Source organism: Manis javanica, chromosome 4, assembly GCF_040802235.1.
Source record: "Manis javanica isolate MJ-LG chromosome 4, MJ_LKY, whole genome shotgun sequence".
Lineage (NCBI taxonomy): Eukaryota > Metazoa > Chordata > Mammalia > Pholidota > Manidae > Manis > Manis javanica.
The window spans coordinates 129533173-129551509 of NC_133159.1; the positions used below are offsets into that span (position 1 = coordinate 129533173).

The 18337-nt window shown below is 53.2% G+C and overlaps 2 protein-coding genes across 15 annotated transcripts; one reads left to right on the forward strand and one right to left on the reverse strand.

Moving 5' to 3' along the window:
• The first annotated feature begins 10 nt into the window (after nt 1-10).
• On the forward strand, nt 11-10489 carry PLSCR3 (phospholipid scramblase 3). 8 transcript variants are annotated; one of them, XM_073234907.1, is made up of 8 exons: nt 11-5054; nt 5451-5631; nt 5910-6118; nt 6218-6260; nt 6360-6580; nt 6841-7002; nt 9417-9578; nt 9772-10489. In XM_073234907.1, exons 2-8 carry the CDS (start codon nt 5625-5627, stop codon nt 9826-9828), a joined length of 861 nt encoding a protein of 286 aa, XP_073091008.1. In that variant the 5' UTR covers nt 11-5054; nt 5451-5624; the 3' UTR covers nt 9829-10489. The 8 variants fall into 8 exon arrangements, with proteins under 8 accessions (XP_073091008.1, XP_073091009.1, XP_017530705.1 ...); XM_073234908.1 differs by having other exon boundaries at nt 5455-5631; XM_017675216.3 differs by lacking the exon at nt 11-5054 and adding an exon at nt 5103-5239 and having other exon boundaries at nt 5455-5631.
• TNK1 (tyrosine kinase non receptor 1) lies at nt 10450-17740 on the reverse strand. 7 transcript variants are annotated; one of them, XM_073234901.1, is made up of 13 exons: nt 17492-17740; nt 17033-17152; nt 15904-16068; nt 15708-15778; nt 15392-15583; nt 15107-15262; nt 14705-14988; nt 14204-14477; nt 12921-13015; nt 12428-12592; nt 12101-12180; nt 11427-11725; nt 10450-11344 (listed from the first exon to the last, which is right to left on the reverse strand). In XM_073234901.1, exons 3-13 carry the CDS (start codon nt 16064-16066, stop codon nt 11051-11053), a joined length of 2073 nt encoding a protein of 690 aa, XP_073091002.1. In that variant the 5' UTR covers nt 16067-16068; nt 17033-17152; nt 17492-17740; the 3' UTR covers nt 10450-11050. The 7 variants fall into 7 exon arrangements, with proteins under 7 accessions (XP_073091002.1, XP_017530699.3, XP_073091003.1 ...); XM_017675210.3 differs by having other exon boundaries at nt 10450-11164; nt 11249-11344; nt 17033-17740; XM_073234902.1 differs by lacking the exon at nt 17033-17152.
• Between the last annotated feature and the right edge of the window lie 597 nt (nt 17741-18337).

The following is an 18337-nucleotide window of genomic DNA, read 5'->3' on the forward strand; positions in this document are numbered from 1 at the left end:
ATGAGGTTCTTAAACTGGTGGGCATCAGAGTCAGAAAGAATGCCTAAAGTAATTCATAGTCTTACTGAAGCCCTCTTTGAGGCCTGCAAATCTGTATCTAACAAGCTCATCTTATAGTTACGATGCTCATTAGAATTTGAAGACTACTGTAGAGTAGTGGTTTTCAGCCTTGTCATTCCACAGATTTATTGAGTGTAAGGCAGGACAGGAGTGCCATTAATTATAAAATAGTTTGGGGTTCAAAGCAGGGATAGAACACGTAATGGGTGTCAGCAAACGCTTCACAGTCCTTGAAGTGATCCTTTAAAGAGTTCTGTTGTGTGGAGGAAACGCAGTGAACAAAGACAGGAAGAGTATGGGGCCACACAAGTCTTCAGTGTGTTTCAGGCCAAATTTCTGAGTTCGGCAGAAAAAGAGTTGAGAAAAGGTGGCAGGGCAGGCTGGAGCAGCACCCACAGTGTGTAGGAAACTGGAAAAATTAGAGGAGGCAATATTTATTAAGCCAGTACTCATCAAGTGCAAGGAAACTAAACTGTGAACAAGACAGACATCATTTCCCTCGTGGAGTTTTCCATCCATGGAAATGGACCTTAAACGACTAAGCACACAAATATATCATTGTGAGTTGTGCCTTGGGCTTGAAAGAAAAGGATAGGGAGACAGTGGAAGAGTGGGTAAGTAGAGGGTGTGCCTCTTTAGATGGGGAGGCCTTGCAGAGGAGGTCGCATTGAAGCTAGAGTTAGCGTTATGCAGAGAGGAGGAAGTGTATTCTAGGCAGAAAAGATATCTGGCGAAACAGGCTGATAAGGAAGCAGTTTAAAGTTCTTGAGGTGTGAGAACATTGGGTGAGTTAGAGAAAGAGCAAAATCAGTGTGGCTAACTGATTTGGGGATACCGGTGGTCGGTGCAGGCTTGCAGGCAGTGGTAAGGCATTTGCAATTTATTTGTAGTGCAACAGTAAGTCATTGAAAGGCTTAAAGTGAGAATGCTAGGATCTGATTTATATGCTTGAAAGATCTGGAGAAACAATTGGAGGAAGGCATGGCAACAGGAAGACCAGTCAGGATTCCAGACACTAGAGTCCAGGTGTGAGATGATGATGGTGGCATGGCTTAGGAGGAAGTGGTGAAAAGGGTCCAGTTCAGAATGTGTTCTGAAGGTACTGATGATAGGACTTGCTGATGGATTGGATAAAAGGGGTGAATGAGATATTTTTGGTTTACACATCTGGGTGAATGGAGGTACTGATACTCAACAGGAGAAAAACTGAAGGAAGGGCAGATTAGGGGGAGGCGGATCAGGAGGTCAGTTTTGGACCTATTTCTGAAATGCCCAGGAAACATCCAAGTGGAGAGATGCCCAGCAGGTAGTTGGGGAGCTCAGGGAGATGTTTGAGTTCTAGAAAGAGACCTGGACTCAAGTTTACTGTGCAATCCCTCTGGTCAGTGTTCCATCCTATTTCTTCTCCATAAATGCTCTTGAAAGTATTCTGTGAATCACTGTGACCTTCTGATTGCCAGATCCCGTGGACGATTTTCAGTTTCATCTTCCTCAGCCTTTGTAGCATTTGACACAGTTGGCTACACTGTCCTTGAAACACATCACGTTGCTTCTATGACACCACGCTCTTGGTTTTCCCTATGTCTGTGGCTGCTTTGCCAGCTTCTCTACCCAGTTTAAATCAATGGTTTCCAAATTGTTATGAAAAAAATTAGAACTTATATGTATACATATTTTAATTTCATCCTTTATAATTTCTATTTTTGTGTATGTTTTATAAAGTGCCCATGTGTATGGTATAGTAGAGGCATATTCTTAATTTTTCTGAAAATGTACATTCAAAAAAGTACAGGCCATTTGTCTAAGTGAAAGGATTTTTAGGTAATCTCATTCAGCCCCATATCTTTAATTTCAATCTGCATACTTTTAAATCCAGAATTTCTGTCTCCTACCCTAGTCCCTATTGAACTCCAAACTCCTGTAGCAGCTGCAGTGTATTCAGTAGAGATCTGAAGGAGGTAGGTGATGAGGGAGAGGGGCATGTTCCAGATCAAGGCAAGAGCTTTCCACGTAGCCCTGAAGCAAGACAGCCCAGTGCATTCAAGAAGTGGTGGCTGACTTGAAGATCAGTAGTGAAAGATGCAGATAGCAGGGGCCTAATAGAGCTTTGTGCTGATATGTTGGACTCTCTTCTGAGGGCAGTGGGAAGCCACTTAAGCATTTATCTCCAGGGAGGAGAAATGATTTGAAGCATATTAGTAGAGGATCACAGTATTTCTTCATTTTAACAGTGAGTCAGATAAGGCCATCCAGGGTTCCTGTGGCCAAACCAGTCATGGATCCCCAGGCTTTTCCCTCCCAGTCCAGTGCTCCTGTTGCCTTTCTATCCTTCAGCTTGGGCAGTGTTTGGGGTACAGGGAACTTACAGGTGTAGGAGATGCCAGCATCTGGAATGGCCACCCTCCATGTAGTGTGACCCCTAATACCTTGGCTGTGGTCCTGGTCCTGCCATTGGGCCGTGCTTTTAGGGAAGCAAGTTAAGTAAGGCCACCTTCATAATTGGTCCCTATTATTACTGTATAGTGCATCCAGTCTTCTCAACAGTCTTGCAAGCTAGTAGAAAGTGAAGCTAAGAGATGAAGTAACTGGTTCTGTATCATATGGTTTATACCTGGGCAAGCTGTAAATCAGACTCTTGTCCCATTCCCAGAGCTAAATTCTTTCCTTCTTGTACATACCAGGAAACTCAGATTTTAGCAGCAAAGGCAGACCCGTAAAAAAAAAACAATTTGATATAATGTGTTCAGTGTTATAAGCAGACACTGAGGTGGGCTTGTTCTGCCTTTGGAGACTGGTAAGACTTCCATCCATCTACTGGAAAAAGGAACAAGACAATACTGGTAGCATATAAAGAGAACATGCGTGCCTGGAGCTCAGGATGGAGCAGGCAGTCAGAAAATGACCATGTGGAGTAAGGGTGGGGCCTGCACTGTGAAGGGCACCTGGGCCAAGTCTGAGTCACCTTTGACTTCCCTTTTTTTCACATCCTATATCCAAGCCATCAAGTCTTGTTGGTTCAAATATGTAACCAGAACCTGAATATTTCTCACCACTTCCACTGCTAGCGCTCTGGCCCCTGATCCAAGCCACCACTATCTCACCTACCTTTTTGCCAGCACTTCTGCCCTTGCCTATCTGCAGCCTGAGTACACTGGACAGAGCCGCCTGAGAGAGAGAGAGAGAGATCCTTCTAACACAGTAGACCTCAGTCTTAGCTGCATATTAAAATCTGGGGAATTCTCAAAAAGGTCTATCTGTACCTCACCCAAGTTACTCTAATTTAGTTGACAAGAGTGGGACCCAGGTAGAAGTATTTTGTAAAGCATCCCAGATGATGCTAACTCGTAGCCTGAGTTGAGGACCACTTTCAGTATGTGAGTCTGTCTTTTTTCTGTCTAAATCCTCCAACACTTCCCATCTCAAGAGTGTATAATCCTATAATCTACAAGGCCACATGTGGTCTGGCCTGTGACCTCTCTGACCTCTACCTCTTCTATTCCAGTCACACAGACCTTTTTGTTCATTGAACTTGTAAGGTACTTCTGCTTCGAGGGTCTCTGCCCTTGTTCCCTCTGCCTTAAACACTCTTCAACTAGAAGTCTCCATGGCTCAATCCTTGGCTTCCTTTTAGGTCTCAGCTCAACTATCACCTTGGGTGATGCCTTCCTAGACCACCCTCTTTAAAATTGCAACCTCTGCCCACTACCTCTCTGTCCTCTTTGTCTTCTATTTCTTTCACACTTGTCATCATCTGACTTCTGATGTATTTTATTTACACTGTCTCTTCACTAGAATGTAAACCCCAGGAGATAAGGAATTTTTGTTATTTTTTTTATCTGCTGTATATTCCTACCACTTGGTGTCTGACATATAGTAGATCTCACTAAATTTTTGTTGAATAAATGAATCTCTCTGTATGTCTGTTTATATGTTTTGGTGAGGCTGGTCCATGGATTGGGCCATGCAGAGTCTGAGGCACTATGGGATACCAGTGGAGAGGTCTGGCACTGGGTTTGAAGCAGATGACTGAAACTGGGGGAGCAGCTGATCAGCCCAGAGGAACATGGACATGGGGGCAAAGGAGCCCCCCAAACCTGCTTCTCCCATGTTCATCTTGATGGGTGACACCTCCCTCTGCCTGTTCACCAGACAGGCACAGGGGGTTATCTTGGACTCCTCACCTCCCAGACAAGTTTTGTATTACTGTCTAAGTATCTCCAAAATTACCCACTTCTGTGTGTGCACTCCCACAGCCATCCTCTCCCCCAGGATGCCATAAACCCAGCCTCAGTGCCTCCATTGTTCTCCACATTGCAGTTTAAATGGTTTTCCTCAAACGCAAAATTTGACCTTCTCCCTCAGTTTTTAAAATCTTTCAGTGGGCTCCCTGCTGCCTTTAGGGCCAAGTTCCAGCTCTCACAGGCCTTCTGTGCACCTGGGCTGGCTTCCCTCTCTAAAGTTTCCTCTTGCCACTCAAGTCTGTAGGTCTCCAAGGCGCAGGACTTCCTCACACCTGCTGGCTTCTGCTCAGTACCCAGAATACACTCCTCTTGGGGAAAGCCTTTCCTGATAACAGATGCTCCCTGAACCTCACCTCCCGCACATGTCTTTGACACTGTTTGGCTGCCTGTCACCTGTGTGGCTAAGGGCGCCTGAAGGAAGTACTGTAATTGCAGGGTGTCTGTGTGGGTCACTGCTGCGTCATAGAGGAGAGACGCTAGGTATCTAGGAGATAGAGAGGGAGCCAGGGGCCAGCCCTAGAAGCCAGGGAGCGAGTGTGAAGGCTGTTCCGCCGCGTCAGTGAGGCCGAACCGCCCTTGGGAGGAGGGGCCTGGGGTCCAGCTCCCCGCAAGCTTCCCTCGCCTCCCACCGAGGGGCACTGAGCCGACCTAGCGGGAGTCGCAGGGCTCGGTCCAGACGCCTGCGATCCCCAGGATAGCTTCCTCTCGCTTTCTGCAGCGGAGCGGAAGAGGCGGGACGCCGACCAGCAGAAGGTATCCGTGGTCCACCTTCTGCCGCCCCGCTGGAGAACCAGCATCCTTTCTGCGCAGGCGCGCAGCTCGGGCTGAGAGGGGCGGGTCCTGGACGGGTCGGGGGGCGGGGTAAGGCCCTGGGCCCGCCTCCACCAGCTCCTTTGAGCCGCCGAGGGCTAGCACCCCAGCTATTCTAGGGGCTTCAGGTGAGCGGGGGCCACAGAGGGATCAGGAGACCTCCCTCGAGGTCCGGCTTTCGGTCTGTCCGCGGTTCCACCTGTTCTGCTGTCTGCCAACAGCCGCCTCCGCGGGGAATGGGAGAACAAAGGGAGGGGGCGGTTCTGGGGCCCCTGAGGGAATCCAGGGTCCCACGTACCCCTCCCACGTACCCGCTGACACTTTCGGTTTCTCCCCGAGTCAGAGGCGCCGCCCAAGAGAACCTGGGCCGGCGCCGGGCGCAGCTGCCTCTCCGCGTTTGCCTGTCCGTCTTTGTGTCTGTCTCTGTGTCTGTCTGGCTGTCTCCGAGCTTGCCTCCACTTCTAGAATCAACCTTCCCGGCAGCGACATACCCCAAACTCTCGCCCCATCCCCATGGCAGGTAAGTGGGCGCAAGGCTGAGGGTCTCCGTTATCCCCCCACGGACTTGGGATCAGGGTGGCGAACACATCCTCCGGGAATGTGCTCGGACTGGCAGCGTGGGCTCCTCCCTGCCTCCCACGTAGCCGCCGCCCTGTTCCTCCGCCCCATCTTTCTCAGTGCCTTCCCACCCCATCTTCCCCGCAGCCTCGCGCCGCGTGGGCTAAGGGGTAAGGGGGTGAGGCCGCAGGGCGTTTGTAATCTACCCCTGTCCCCCGACTGGCTACTTGCTTCCCAAAGGCTACGCCTCTTCGCCCCCACCTGCCTACCCTGTGACCGCTGGGTACCCGGAGCCAGCCCTGCATCCTGGGCCCGGGCAGGCCCATGTGCCCGCCCCTGCCCCCGGCTTCGTTGTCTTCCCTTCGCCAGGCCCTGGGGCACCCCCGGGACCTGCTGCCCCCTTCTTGCCACTGCCGGGGGTGCCTTCTGGCCTCGAATTCCTGGTGCAGGTGAGTGGGCGGAAAGCAAGGAAGGAGGAGTGACGGGGAGGAGACGTGGGCGTCCAGTCCTGCCAGCTGATGTCGGTGTGGCGCCTACTCTCTTCCCAGATTGATCAGATCTTGATTCACCAGAAGGCTGAGCGAGTGGAAAGTGAGTGAAGGAGAACTGTGGGTCCCCTGAAGGGGGCAAAGAGAGTAGGTTTTGGGGCAGGCACCTGTGCTTGGGCCTCAGTGTGTCACCCCTTGGCAGCACTCCTAGGCTGGGAGATGTGTAACCGGTACGAACTGCGCTCGGGGGCCGGGCAGCTGCTGGGGCAGGCGGCCGAGGAAAGCAACTGCTGCGCACGTCTGTGCTGTGGAGCCCGCCGGCCCCTGCGTGTCCGCGTGGTGGACCCCGGGGACCGAGAGGTGCTGCGCCTGCTCCGCCCCCTCCACTGTGGCTGCAGCTGTTGCCCTTGTGGCCTCCAAGAGGTGGGCGGGGAGGGACGGGCCCCCCGGAGAAGTGCGGGGAGGGGGCAGGCCATAATGGGGAGGATCAGTGATGGGGCAGCATCCAGGATGAGGCTGGCTCCAGTGGGAATGGGATGGGAGAGCTAGTGAGGGGGATGACAGGTGGGCTCGTGAAGGGAATGGGAAGTCCTGTGAGGAGAGACAGGTGACAGAGCTGGACCAGGGAGAGCTTGGGCCTAGGTGTCCCAGCTTGCCGTGACACTTTTTGCCTCCTGGTCCAGATGGAAGTACAATCTCCGCCTGGCATCACCATTGGCCATGTGCTACAGACCTGGCATCCCTTCCTCCCCAAGTTCTCCATCCAGGACGCTGATCGCCATACTGTTCTGCGAGTGGTGGGGCCCTGCTGGACCTGTGGCTGTGGCACAGACACCAACTTTGAGGTATCGGGAATGAGGGGAGATTCCTGGGACTCAACTAAACCAAGACGGCAGCTTTCATGAGGCAGGATGGCCAACAATAAGATCAAGACCCTGAGCTCATCAATCTAAATCTACCATGACTCCTACCACATTTCCAGAAAAAGCATGGCAAAGGATTTCATCTTAAGGACCAATCAGTGCTGATAGTTATCTGCAGCCCTGTGTTGAGGGGGCAAAATCTAGGCCAGGCTTAATTTAGGGTAAAGTGTGATTACTGACTCTGACTTGGGCTGGACCCATGTGGCTACTGTGCATGCGTTTGAACCCAGGTGCTGGAGCAAGCACTAATTTAACGTCCTCTGGCCTGCCCTGCCAACCTGGAAATGCAAATGGCTCCAACCCAGAATCTAGGTGATACCCTTTTCACCATGAATTCCTGTTACCAACTTAGAGCCTGGAGAACCCAAGTGGTGACAGTTTCAGAGTGAGGCCTGGGAAGTAACTTTGTTTCTAGAAAACGAAGGCACTTCACAGACCCTTGAGTTCTTTTAGAGAGAATTACCTGTGCAGATAAGGGACAAACAACAGGTATAATCCAGTAGACTTTCCAAAGCTTCTGATGAGGTGTCTTAACCTAAGGTTACCTTTAAAAATTGAGTCACCTTCAAATGCTGGGCATAGAAGCCACAGGGCATAAATCTGCAAAGAAGTAAAAAGCTAACCTTTTCAAACAATATGGCTTCTCTCTCACTTACCAACTTTACATTTCCCTGTATGGCCCCGGAAGATGACTGGTTAGCCAGAGACGGGTAAGATTCCTCAAGGGAGGAACAACCTAAGACAAGCACAGTCGCAGGGGGGCCATCAGGTGAGAATTTGGGGATCAACAGAGGTGAGGCTCAGAACCTCACCCCCCCTGCTTTGAGAGAAATCTTCTGCATCCGTGGATGTCTTGCTGCCCTTGTCTAGCCTGGATTAATACTTAGTCCATAGGCACACACCTGATCATCTACATTTGCCCTCTTACAGCACTAAACTATGTTTTCTACCTTTATCTTGCATCTACCTACCACTTCAGCATTTTATTAAAAATAAAAATAATAATAGAGGGAGAAATGTGGGATCAACATATAAATGAAGTACAAAAATCAAATGAATATTTATATTTGACCTGATTGTTTATAGGTCATAATGCGTGATCAAAACCGAAAGTTTCTGTGATGAATGCTCTTGTACTATTCACCATGTAAGAATTTATTCACTATGTAAGAATTCGTTCACCATGTAAGAACTTGTTCATTATGCTTCAGAAGATTGGAGACTGACGAGAATTAGGCTTGAGATGGATTAATGATTGTACACTGAGCATTGACCCCCCTATACTGAATTTTATTGTTGTTAACAACCATTTGATCAATAAATATGAGAGATGCCCTCTCAAAAAAAAAAAATTGAGTCACCTTGGTAGCTGGTGGGGAGTTACTGTGATAGGAACTGGTTGGGAAAGATAACCAGGTGACCTCTGGATGGGAATGTGTAGACTGCAGGATTCTCATAGGGCCAGTCTTCCTTTTACATAATTATGAATGATCCATTTTGGGGCTGCAGTCTTGGGACTATAGCGCCAGATGGGCCTTGCCCAACCTGGGACTGACTTGCAGGAAGTGCCCTAGAGCTGTAGGACAGTGGAGAAGGGGATGGGAAGGGTGAAGAAAGAATCGCTCTAGTTCTACTGGAGAACGAGCACAGGAAAAGGACCAGGGGGACACTGTGCCTTACCACCCATATTGGCAGGGCCTGTTGCTGCTGAACTCAGGGAAGCCAGTGGAAACCATGGTCCTCAGAGGCCACTTACTGTTGTCTCTCACTGCCAATAGATGGGCTTGGATCCTCTCTGGATGAGGCTTGCATGCAATGCTGGACGAGTCCTCCCTACTTTGCTGATTTGAGTAATGGCACCCTTCGGTGCCACAGATACAAACTTCTAGTAGGTTGGCTGACTGGTAGAGGGCAGCCAGGATTTTAGCAGCCTCCCTTGCCCTCTTGACCAAGCTACTTTGTGCAGGACACAAATTGCACCAGCTGTGGATGGCAGGGATTTTGGTAACCAAAACAAAGCTAGCAACCAGCCATACATTAAGGAGATTAGACTATATTTTGCTTCCATTTCTTCCACTACTGATGTTCAGTTATCAAGTATGGCTTTTCAAGAGCAACAGATCTGAGTCTGAATTCTAATTTTTGTTGTATATTCACAGTGTGACCTAGGGTGACTCACTTACCCCAAATGTCACATGGAAACCTAGGGTTGTAGGGAGGGTTCACTAAGGGCAGGGCTGCACTGTTCATACATGGTAACTGTGGACGTGATATTGGAGGCAGGTGAGATCAGCTGCAGCCTCCCAGTTGGGCCTGTCCTTTCTCTCTCCTAACAGGTGAAGACTCCAGATGAATCACGCAGTGTGGGCCGAATCAGCAAGCAGTGGGGTGGGCTGCTCCGAGAAGCTCTCACAGATGCAGATGATTTTGGCCTGCAGTTTCCGCTGGACCTGGATGTCAGGGTGAAGGCTGTGCTGCTGGGAGCCACCTTTCTCATTGTGAGTAGAGAGTCGGCTGCCCCCACTTCCCCTCCTGCTACTTTTGGCTCTTACAGGAGACTGTGCACTTTTTGGCCTCCTGCCAGGAGAGGGTTAGGGACAGACTTTATGGGGGCTTGCAGTTCCAGACCTGGGTTGTGATAGCTGAGCCAGGCCTACCCAGTCAGATCTGTTGACAGTGCCTTCCCCTTAGGACTACATGTTCTTTGAGAAGCGAGGAGGTGCTGGGCCTTCTGCTATCGCCAGTTAGAGACCGCCTCAAGGAGAAGAGACCATCACCTCAACCAGAATTCAAGATGGTCACCTGCCCTGGCCTAGTCCCTCCTCAGAGGCGCCACCTTCCTCCATGTACATTGCACAGGACAGACAGGGATGCCTCAGAGGCGGCCATGGTGCCCCATCCTTGCCCTAATCCCCTGGCCGCCTCCACCTGTGGCCCACACAGAAGGGTATGAGAGCCCTTCCCCTGCTACCTCCCACCACTGTCTCTGGCAAATGCTCAGCACACAGGTATATCAGCTTTTAAACTTTCCCTACCCACTTCCTTCCACTCCTGCCAGGCAGGGCCTCTGCTCTGAATGAGGCCTTTAGAACCCAGGACTCTGGGGCCTTATGACAGAGCTGAGGCAGGGAGGGGTAAGCAGCACCAAAGATGACAGACATGGCTTCCTTCCCCCCATCAGCTCGGCCAGGCCATGGCACTCCGAGGGGATCCCCCTCCCCACCAACAGGTGTAGGGCCAAGGCCCTAGTGCCAACCTCCTCTCCCCCTTGGGCTATGCCCACAGCCAGTGCCTGCTACAACTTCCTGTGCCTTATTTAACACCCCCTCCAACTGCTTTCTTTCCTTGCCCTAGGAAGGAAGCTCTGTCTTTGTATGTTATATTCATATAAACTTTGTAATTTTTTGGACATTAGAAGATGTATGTGATGGGAGAGGGTAGAAGGAAGTTGGTGTGGGAAGAAACAAAGGGAAATATGACAGCTGGACTGGGCAGGGTCTGGCCCATCTCATAATCCATGCTGCCAGGATCAAATGTCCTTGAGTCCAAGAGAGCATCTTTCATTGCCCATGGCAGCCCTGGGCCAAGCCAAGGCAGCTTGGGCCACATGCCCCAAGTTGCCAGGGCTGCTTCCATCATCCAAGATGGCTGCTCCCATGGAGTATGGCCACATGATGATCCTCTGTCATAAGCAGAAGCTTTCTGTGGGTACAGTGTGTAGTAGCTCTGTTCCTCCTAGTCCTCCTCTTGGTTGGGAATGTCGTGGCAGAGTGAACTAGTATTTCTATGGCCCAGCCAAGGGAGAACAAGAGGCAGGGTAAGAGGAGACAGTGTCTGACCCTGGGCTCCCCCTGGCCATGCCTACAGCAGGATCTCCCCAGTTGGAAAAGTCTGCCCCAATAGGAACATGTTCCAGTTCTGCTTGGTCCCGCATGGCCAGGCCCTTGGTCCATGCCCAAGGTAGAAGAGCTCAGGGCCGGGTCAGGACATAGTGACTGGCAGCTGAGAGGTCCCATTGGTAATGCTCCAGGATGTGCCTACAGTCCGCTCTGGACCGGCTACTCAGGTGGAAGAGCTGGTCGACCTGTGGAGGCAGGAAGGCAGGCAGCTGACAGCCAAAGGGCAAGGGCAGGGGAGGCGGGAACCCAAGAGAAGGGCCTTGCTTTACCTTAAGGTTCCGGATGGCACAAACCACATCTCCCCCAGTGGCCCTTAGTGCTGCCTGGCACTCCTGGTGGGTGACCCCATGCACGCTTAGTTCCACCTGTGGGAACAAAGCCTTGCTTAAGCCACTTCCCCAGCCTGTAGCCCCCACTGGACACCAGGCTACTGCAGAGATACCTCACCTCCATAATCCTCCTCTGCAACTCAGGGTCAGGCAAAAGGCCTCCAGGGAGGACAGTGACTTTACTGGCTCCAGGTGCTCCCAAGGGGTAATTGTGGGGGGGTTCTCTTTTGGGCCATGGGGATCGTTCCTTGGGAGGTTGGCTGGGCTGAGAAGAGCTGGAGGCAAAGGAAGGGCGGGGTGGCAGGCCTGGGGTTCCCTGGGGCACAACTCTGGCATGTCGAAGTTCAGGGGGGCTTGAACCACCCCCTGTGGGGCGTGGGCCCAGGGACAGAATGGATTCCAGACTCTTGGAAATGCCTGTATAGTGGAGAAAGAAACAAATACAGTGGAAACCCAGATGCTAGGCTCTGCCTTCTTGCCATTCTCAGTGCTGTCCTCCGGGTGGTGCTTGTGTTAGGTGGGACAGTAAGACAGAGGTACAGAGCAGACACACAAGCAGAGGCAACTGAGGACCCAAAGAACTGAGACGGCAGGGCAGGACACGGTGTTCAGATGAGCAGATCTGCTGTTCAGGAGGGCAGATCTGGAGGCACGGCTAGGATGTCAATAGGCAGGATGTGGGGGAAGGAAATCATATATGCAGAGGCATGGATTCAGAGCAGGAGCAGATTAGAGGGTTGTCTGACCTCCTTAGAGACCCTGGAGGCCTGGTCCCCACCCCACCACACCCACCTTTCATCCTCTGCAAGGGCACGTTCTTTCTCTGGCCCTGTGCTGAAGGTAGATCCCGGAGAGTTGCCTTTGCTCTGTCCCTGTTGGAGAGTGATACAATTCATTCTCCACCCCCACCCCCTAGCCCACATATCAGCGTCCTCTTCCAAATACACTCTCCGGGGGCCCCAGGCAGGCTGAGACCCACCACAGTGGAAGCTTTAGCTGGGAGGCAAGTCCAGGCTCTTGATTTCACCTGGCCCCTCCCAAAGCTTCCTTCCAGAGAACTTGTCGGACTTGTTTGGTTCTCCCAGCCCAGCCGTGTCTCTGACTCTTTCTGGTCCTTACCCATCTATGCTTCCCAGTTGTTGCTCTCCCTGGGCAGGGGGGCCTCTGTGGACTGGACGGGTGGCTGGTGAACCTCCCAAGTCTGCCAGTGTCACTGCTGAGGCTGGGAAGCTGCCCACTTTGAATGTGCGACCATTCTGGCCCTTCCAGGTTGTGGCACTGGGGCTATGGGAAGAAGGCTGGTGAAGGGATGAGAGCATGGGAAGGGGTGCTGGGCTCTGGCCACATTCAGCCCATAAGCTGTGTGCCATGGAGCTACATTGGCCTGGAGGAAGGGAAACCTTTTTCTCCCTAACACAAAAGGGCTCTAAGGGCTTGTGGTGGCTCCAGTGGGGAGCCCAGGACAGTGGTGGAGAGGAGGGCCATTGGGGAAAGGAGATAAGGCAAAGGATCACGTTTCAAGGAGCTGGGGAGAAGCAGATGGGGAGCAGGGTCATGAGGGTTGGGAGGGAGGCCTCCTCCTGGGGATGTGTGGGATGTAGGAGGCCCTCACCTGCCCTCGATGATCGTGATGGGGTCACCAGGCTCCATCCTCAGAGCACCTGGCTCCGAGACATCCCTCAAACAACGTCCCTCAGGAGGCCAGGCCTGTAGAGGAAAGGGTGGCTGGGCTTGTGGCCTGAGTCAGAACGGTAATACCATGGGAACAGGGAAGAAGGGAGACACCTCTCTGTTTACACACCTATCAATAAAATCCATACAAGGTATGTCCTCTGTCCTAGGCTCGGGTAGAACTGTCCCTGTCCCCTAAATGTAATCCAGCTGGGGACGCAGACCTGGATTCCATGCCAAGCTGGACGCAGCCCAGGAGTCAGGGAACAACAAAGGGGGCCCTGTCTCTGCTTAGGGGGACCAAGGAGAGACACATCCCATACATGGCCTTTACTCCACACCCAGGCACATCATATCTGCCTCCTAAGTGCCTCTGGAAATGTTCCTCTTCTCTGCAGCCCCACCACCTAAACCCTCATCCATACATCTTTACCTTGCTCTGCTTCATGGCCATTGTTGCCTACCTGGTCTTCCCATCTTCAGTATCATCCCTTTAATCTATTCTTGTACCAAGCCAGAGTGGTATAACATGTACAGCTGGCTTGTAACTCCCTTGCTCAAAATTCTTCCCTAGCTCCCAGGTGCCCTTAAAGACTAAACCTCTGTAACAATAGGATATAGTGATTTGGGGCACAGCTCTTAAGTCGGATTGACTGGTTCAAATCCCAACTCCTCCACTTACTGTGTGACTTCAGGTAAGTCACTTAAACTGTCAGTGTCTTAAGGACTCCATCTGTAAAACTGAGATAATGATGACCTCATCAGGTTGTCTCAAGAACTAAATGAGTGAACATGTGTAAGGATACCCATGAAGTGCTTAGAGTACCTTACACAGATCAAGTACTCCGTGGGCTAGCTCTGGGTATTTACCATGCCTTACAAATCCCTCCATGCAGCACCCTTAAGGTGACTCTAGGACTGTCTTTTGTATTTACCCCTTGCACACTGAAATTTTTCTCTGTTGTCAATGCCCCCACCACCACCACAACCTACTGCTCCCACTTCTCTGGCTCAGCCCCAGCCTCCAGCCCTTCAGCCTGCATTTATGTAACCCTAAGATGCCTCCCCAGGTCTCTCAGTGTCCTGTCGGTGGGACTGGTTCAGACCCTAGTCCCAGACCCCAGCCTAGAAGTTGGTATTTGTTACTTAGTCTTGTGCACTGAACCCTGGGAGAGAATGGAGGGAGGAGACACTGAGTGTATCTGGGCAGGCTGGGCCTCCCACCTCTTGGAGCAGCCCCTCCAGGTAGGAAAAGCTAGGCCGGTCAGCAGGATGGGGGGCCCAGCAGCGCAAAGCAAGGGCATAGAGAGCCCTGGAGCAGAGCGGAGGCCTAGGCAGCCGGGCTCCGTCCTTCTCCAGACGCTGCAGGATGAGGTACGGTGGAACCCCGGCCCAGGGCTCCTCGCCCCTGGAGAACATCTCCCACAGCGTCACCCCAAACATCCACACGTCCGAGGCAGAAGAGAAGGCGCCCTGGCGCAGGCTCTCTGGAGCACACCTGCGGAAATGGAGCTGAAGGGAGCCGCAGGTATGCCTCTTGGAGCTCCCGCCTGCCTCTGAGCACGTCCTTTCCGGGCTTCATCATCCTCTGAAGTCCTTTCCCAACCCCTCCAGACCACTCTTGTCCCAGCCTCCCTCGGAGGGCCAGTCCTCTCCGCACAGCCCCTTACCTAGCTGGGGCCCTGCAGGTTAGCCCCAGCTCTCCCTGCGCCCCAAGCCCCTCACCAGGCAAAGGGGATGGGGCGCGGCCCGCCCATGACGTAGCGGCCTCGGGCGCTACCCAGCGGCCGCACCAGCCCGAAGTCCGCCACCTTGATCGTGCGGGGTGAAGCCAGCAGCAGGTTGCGGGTAGCAAGGTCTCGGTGCACCAGCCCGCGGGCCCCCAAGTACGCCATGGCCGCCGCCAACTGCCGCAGGAAGAGGCAGAGCAGGGCCACGGGCAACGGGGTTGTCGGGGCCGGGGCCGTCAGGCGCGCATGCAGGGATCCCAGTGGCGCCAGCTCCATCACCTACAGGAGCACAGCGCCGACTGAGCAGCGGTTCGGCCCCACGGGACTCTGGCCACCCACCTTCCTGTGGCACGTGAGCCCCGCGGCTGCCCTGGGAGCCAGCGTCGCTCCTGCTCACCATCTGCAGGGGCTGGCCCAGTACCAGGCCGTGCAGACGCAGCACGTGTGGGTGCTCCAAGTTCATCATGACGGACACCTCACGCAGGAAGTCCCCCAGCTCTGTGCCCACGGGGCCTTCAGGACCCACCCGGAGGGACTTGACAGCCACTGGGACCTAGGGGTCGAGGTAAACATTCAGGCACCTTAGGAACAGCTCTGCCAGGGCTAAAACAGAGAGGGCAGGCAGAACACAGGGGGCAGTGGCCCTAGTACCCAAAATGAAGTAGACTCCTTGGACACTCACCCCCTTGCCGCTGGGCAGTGTCCACAGCCCACGGTGCACCACACCAAAGCAGCCAGAGCCCAGCAGCTCCCCTCTGCACACAGCACCATCTGGGATCAGACATTTGAGTCCCCTGTCTAGTTCAGGGAGGCACAGAGGGCTGTTGGAGGGTGGGGTGGTCGCCTTCTGCTCAGGCACAAAACCCCCAAGGATCTGAAACAGGGGTGGGCAATCAGGTGTGTGGAATGCTGTATACCCCTCCCTGCCACTCAGCCCACCCCATTCCCTGGCCTAAGCTGGCCCTTAAAGCCTCCCATCTCCACCCCAAAACACACACCCTGTAGACCCAGTTCTTAGACTTCCGCCTAGAATGGTGCCTCTTCAAAGCTTCAGCCAGTCTGCGCTGGGCTAGGGAAAGCCAGAATCAGAGGGCTGATGTGATAAAAATGAGGGTAGGATGCAGAAGATGGCTGGGATGGGGTAGCAACTAAAAGACTGGGGAAGGAGAGAACAGGGCCTCAGGGGTCCCTCACCAGGCCGGCCCATGCCAATGCCATCCAGGTCCTCAGGCCTTACAAAGTCGAAGTGCTCTGGGAGAGTAACATTAAGCTCCTCAAGGATGGGTCGGTAAAACTGGGCCAGCTGAGTGTCCTGGAGCAGCCGCAGCAGCCACGGGGAGCCCGCCTCGGGGAGCATGTCTGGGGAAAAAACCCTAAGGATGATTCCCTTTCCTCCCGACACACGCCCAGGGTAGGCACCTGAGACACTCAGACACCAGAGATGTGGTCGCCAGTTCCACCCTCATCCCATCAGAAGCACTCAGATACAGAGGGAGGAGCACATCAGAGGCAGCCAGGAATCCTGCCACTCATACACACAAGTCCCAGGAAGAGTGCTTCCCATCCTCGAGACCTACACATCATACCTCCTTCATCACTGAGAAACCTGCCCTCGTCACACTTGAGGTTTTAGTACTCTGCAAACTTCAAGTGTGTCACCCTGCTCACTCTTTAGACATTACGGTACACTGCCCCATCCACCTAGGGCACCCTGATACACTGCCCTTTTGACCTGAGGCACACCAGTACACACACACTCACTCACATACACCTGAGACACCTCCCCTTCTCATACATGAGACATTTTGGTCTATCAGAGATGCCCAGAGACACTAACCACACCGTCCCTCAGACAAGCAGGTACAAACACACACAAAGGTACACTGCCTCCCACACCCAGATACGCTACTGCACACACATGCACCAAGACCAACAGATAGGCTGCAAAAGATGCCCGAGACACCCAGATTCACATCCTCTCAATCTGAGACATTCCAGTATGCTGCCGTGAAACACCCAGGCTTACTGCCACATACCTTCTCACAAACATGTATTTGAGACATGGCAGTGCACTGCCTCCAAAATACACTGCCCCACATGTCTGAGACACCAAGGTCCACATAAACACACACAAGACAGCAAGGTACAGTGTCATGTACCTGAGTTATGCAAGCATACAGCCCCCTCAGCCCAGAGACACCCGGCGTCATTGCCTCTTCTACACCCCAGGCATTTGTGATTGGCAGTTAAGTGCGGGGCCAGCCGAGCTCAGGTGTAAGCTAAGCGCAGAGCCACCTAGGTGCACAGTCCCTTCCACACCCACCTGAGCTCAGCTCTGGATAGAGCCCTGACGGCACACCGGGGTCACTCAGTCCAATGTGGCTTTAAGGCAGCTCCACCGATCTTCATTAAACAAGGCTCTGGGTGCTCGGGTGCTGGTTGCCTGCACACACTCTCCCTTACTCATATCTGGACCCCTCCCTCCTCCACTTTAGGCAAGCCGGGAGGAAGGGAGGATCCCAGGCTGGGCCCAGATGGAAACCCGGAAAAGGGCCAGGAATTGGGAGTGAGTGGGAACGAGGAAGGAGAAAGCCCAGGACCCAGGGGCCCCCAGATCGCTGGCAAGGTGGGAATGGGAAAGCAAGGGACAGGGGACAGGAGGGAAAGCGGCCTCGCAGGGGAAGAACCAGGGGAGGGGAAGCGGGCAAGCTCAGCACCCGCGTGGGCACCCCAAGCGACAGCTGCTCCGCCAGCCCCAGCAGCCCTCTTTTCTGACCCTCACCTGGCGAAGGCGGAAGCGGCAGCTACGGAGCGGCCGGGGCGGCCAGGCCAGGACTAAATCCAGAGAAGGGCGGGACCGGAGGCCCCGGAGGGCGGGACCTGGCAGCCGGCCCGGGACTGGCCTGTGCGGGTGGCCCGCAGTCCCCAGAGGGGACCAGGTGGGGGCTGCGAGCGCGGCTGGCGGCCCTCCTTTCCTCTGCGCTTTGCTCTCCTCTCCCCCCCATCCTTTCTCCACCTTCACACTCTCTTTCCAGCCTACTCCAAAGAACTCTTCCCCCGCCCCAGACGCCCTTCTCTGTGTCCTGCCCCCCCCCCACCGTGACCTCTCACCAAATCCTCCATCTCTCAACCAGAGCCCCACCCCTTAAATGAATAACCTGATGGAGATGTTGTGGATGTTAGAAAAGAGTATAAAACCTAAATGTGATTTACTCCTATTAGGATGTTTAAACATTTTAACAGTAAGGTATTAACAAAGGGCCACGTGGTGGAAGCTACTTGGGCCGAGAGTGGGGGTGGGAGTGGGGGAATTGATAAGGGCCTGGCAATACCTGTTTGAGTTTTTTGAACCTACCAATAAAATTAAGACATGTAAAGGAAAGATATAACTGGCTTAGGCGACGTCCGGGAAAGAATGTGAACCCTGTACCACCAGGGGAGGGACTCGCGCACTAGGAGATAAATTATTGGCGCCAAACTCCCCAGGTGTGCCTGCCCACCAGACACCCGATCTTGCAAGATCGTCATTAAAGCCTCGCTCCGTTGTTCTCTTTGTCTCCGTGTCCACTTACTGAATTTGGACCAGTGAGTGTGTTTCTCACAGTGGATAAAATGAAAGTTCCTGTGG

What these genes read in the sequence shown, in the direction of transcription:
- PLSCR3 (XM_073234907.1), top strand. An exon ending in GAAGGCTGAGCGAGTGGAAA is followed by an intron (nt 6,261 to 6,359) that starts GTGAGTGAAGGA and finishes ACCCCTTGGCAG; the next exon opens with CACTCCTAGGCTGGGAGATG. An exon ending in GCACAGACACCAACTTTGAG is followed by an intron (nt 7,003 to 9,416) that starts GTATCGGGAATG and finishes CTCTCCTAACAG; the next exon opens with GTGAAGACTCCAGATGAATC.
- TNK1 (XM_073234902.1), bottom strand. Translation starts at nt 16,066, where the DNA reads ATGCTCCCCGAGGCGGGCTCCCCGTGGCTGCTGCGGCTGCTCCAGGAC. An exon ending in CACTGCCCAGCGGCAAGGGG is followed by an intron (nt 15,263 to 15,391) that starts GTGAGTGTCCAA and finishes CTCGACCCCTAG; the next exon opens with GTCCCAGTGGCTGTCAAGTC. An exon ending in GCCCTTGCAGAGGATGAAAG is followed by an intron (nt 11,726 to 12,100) that starts GTGGGTGTGGTG and finishes TCCACTATACAG; the next exon opens with GCATTTCCAAGAGTCTGGAA.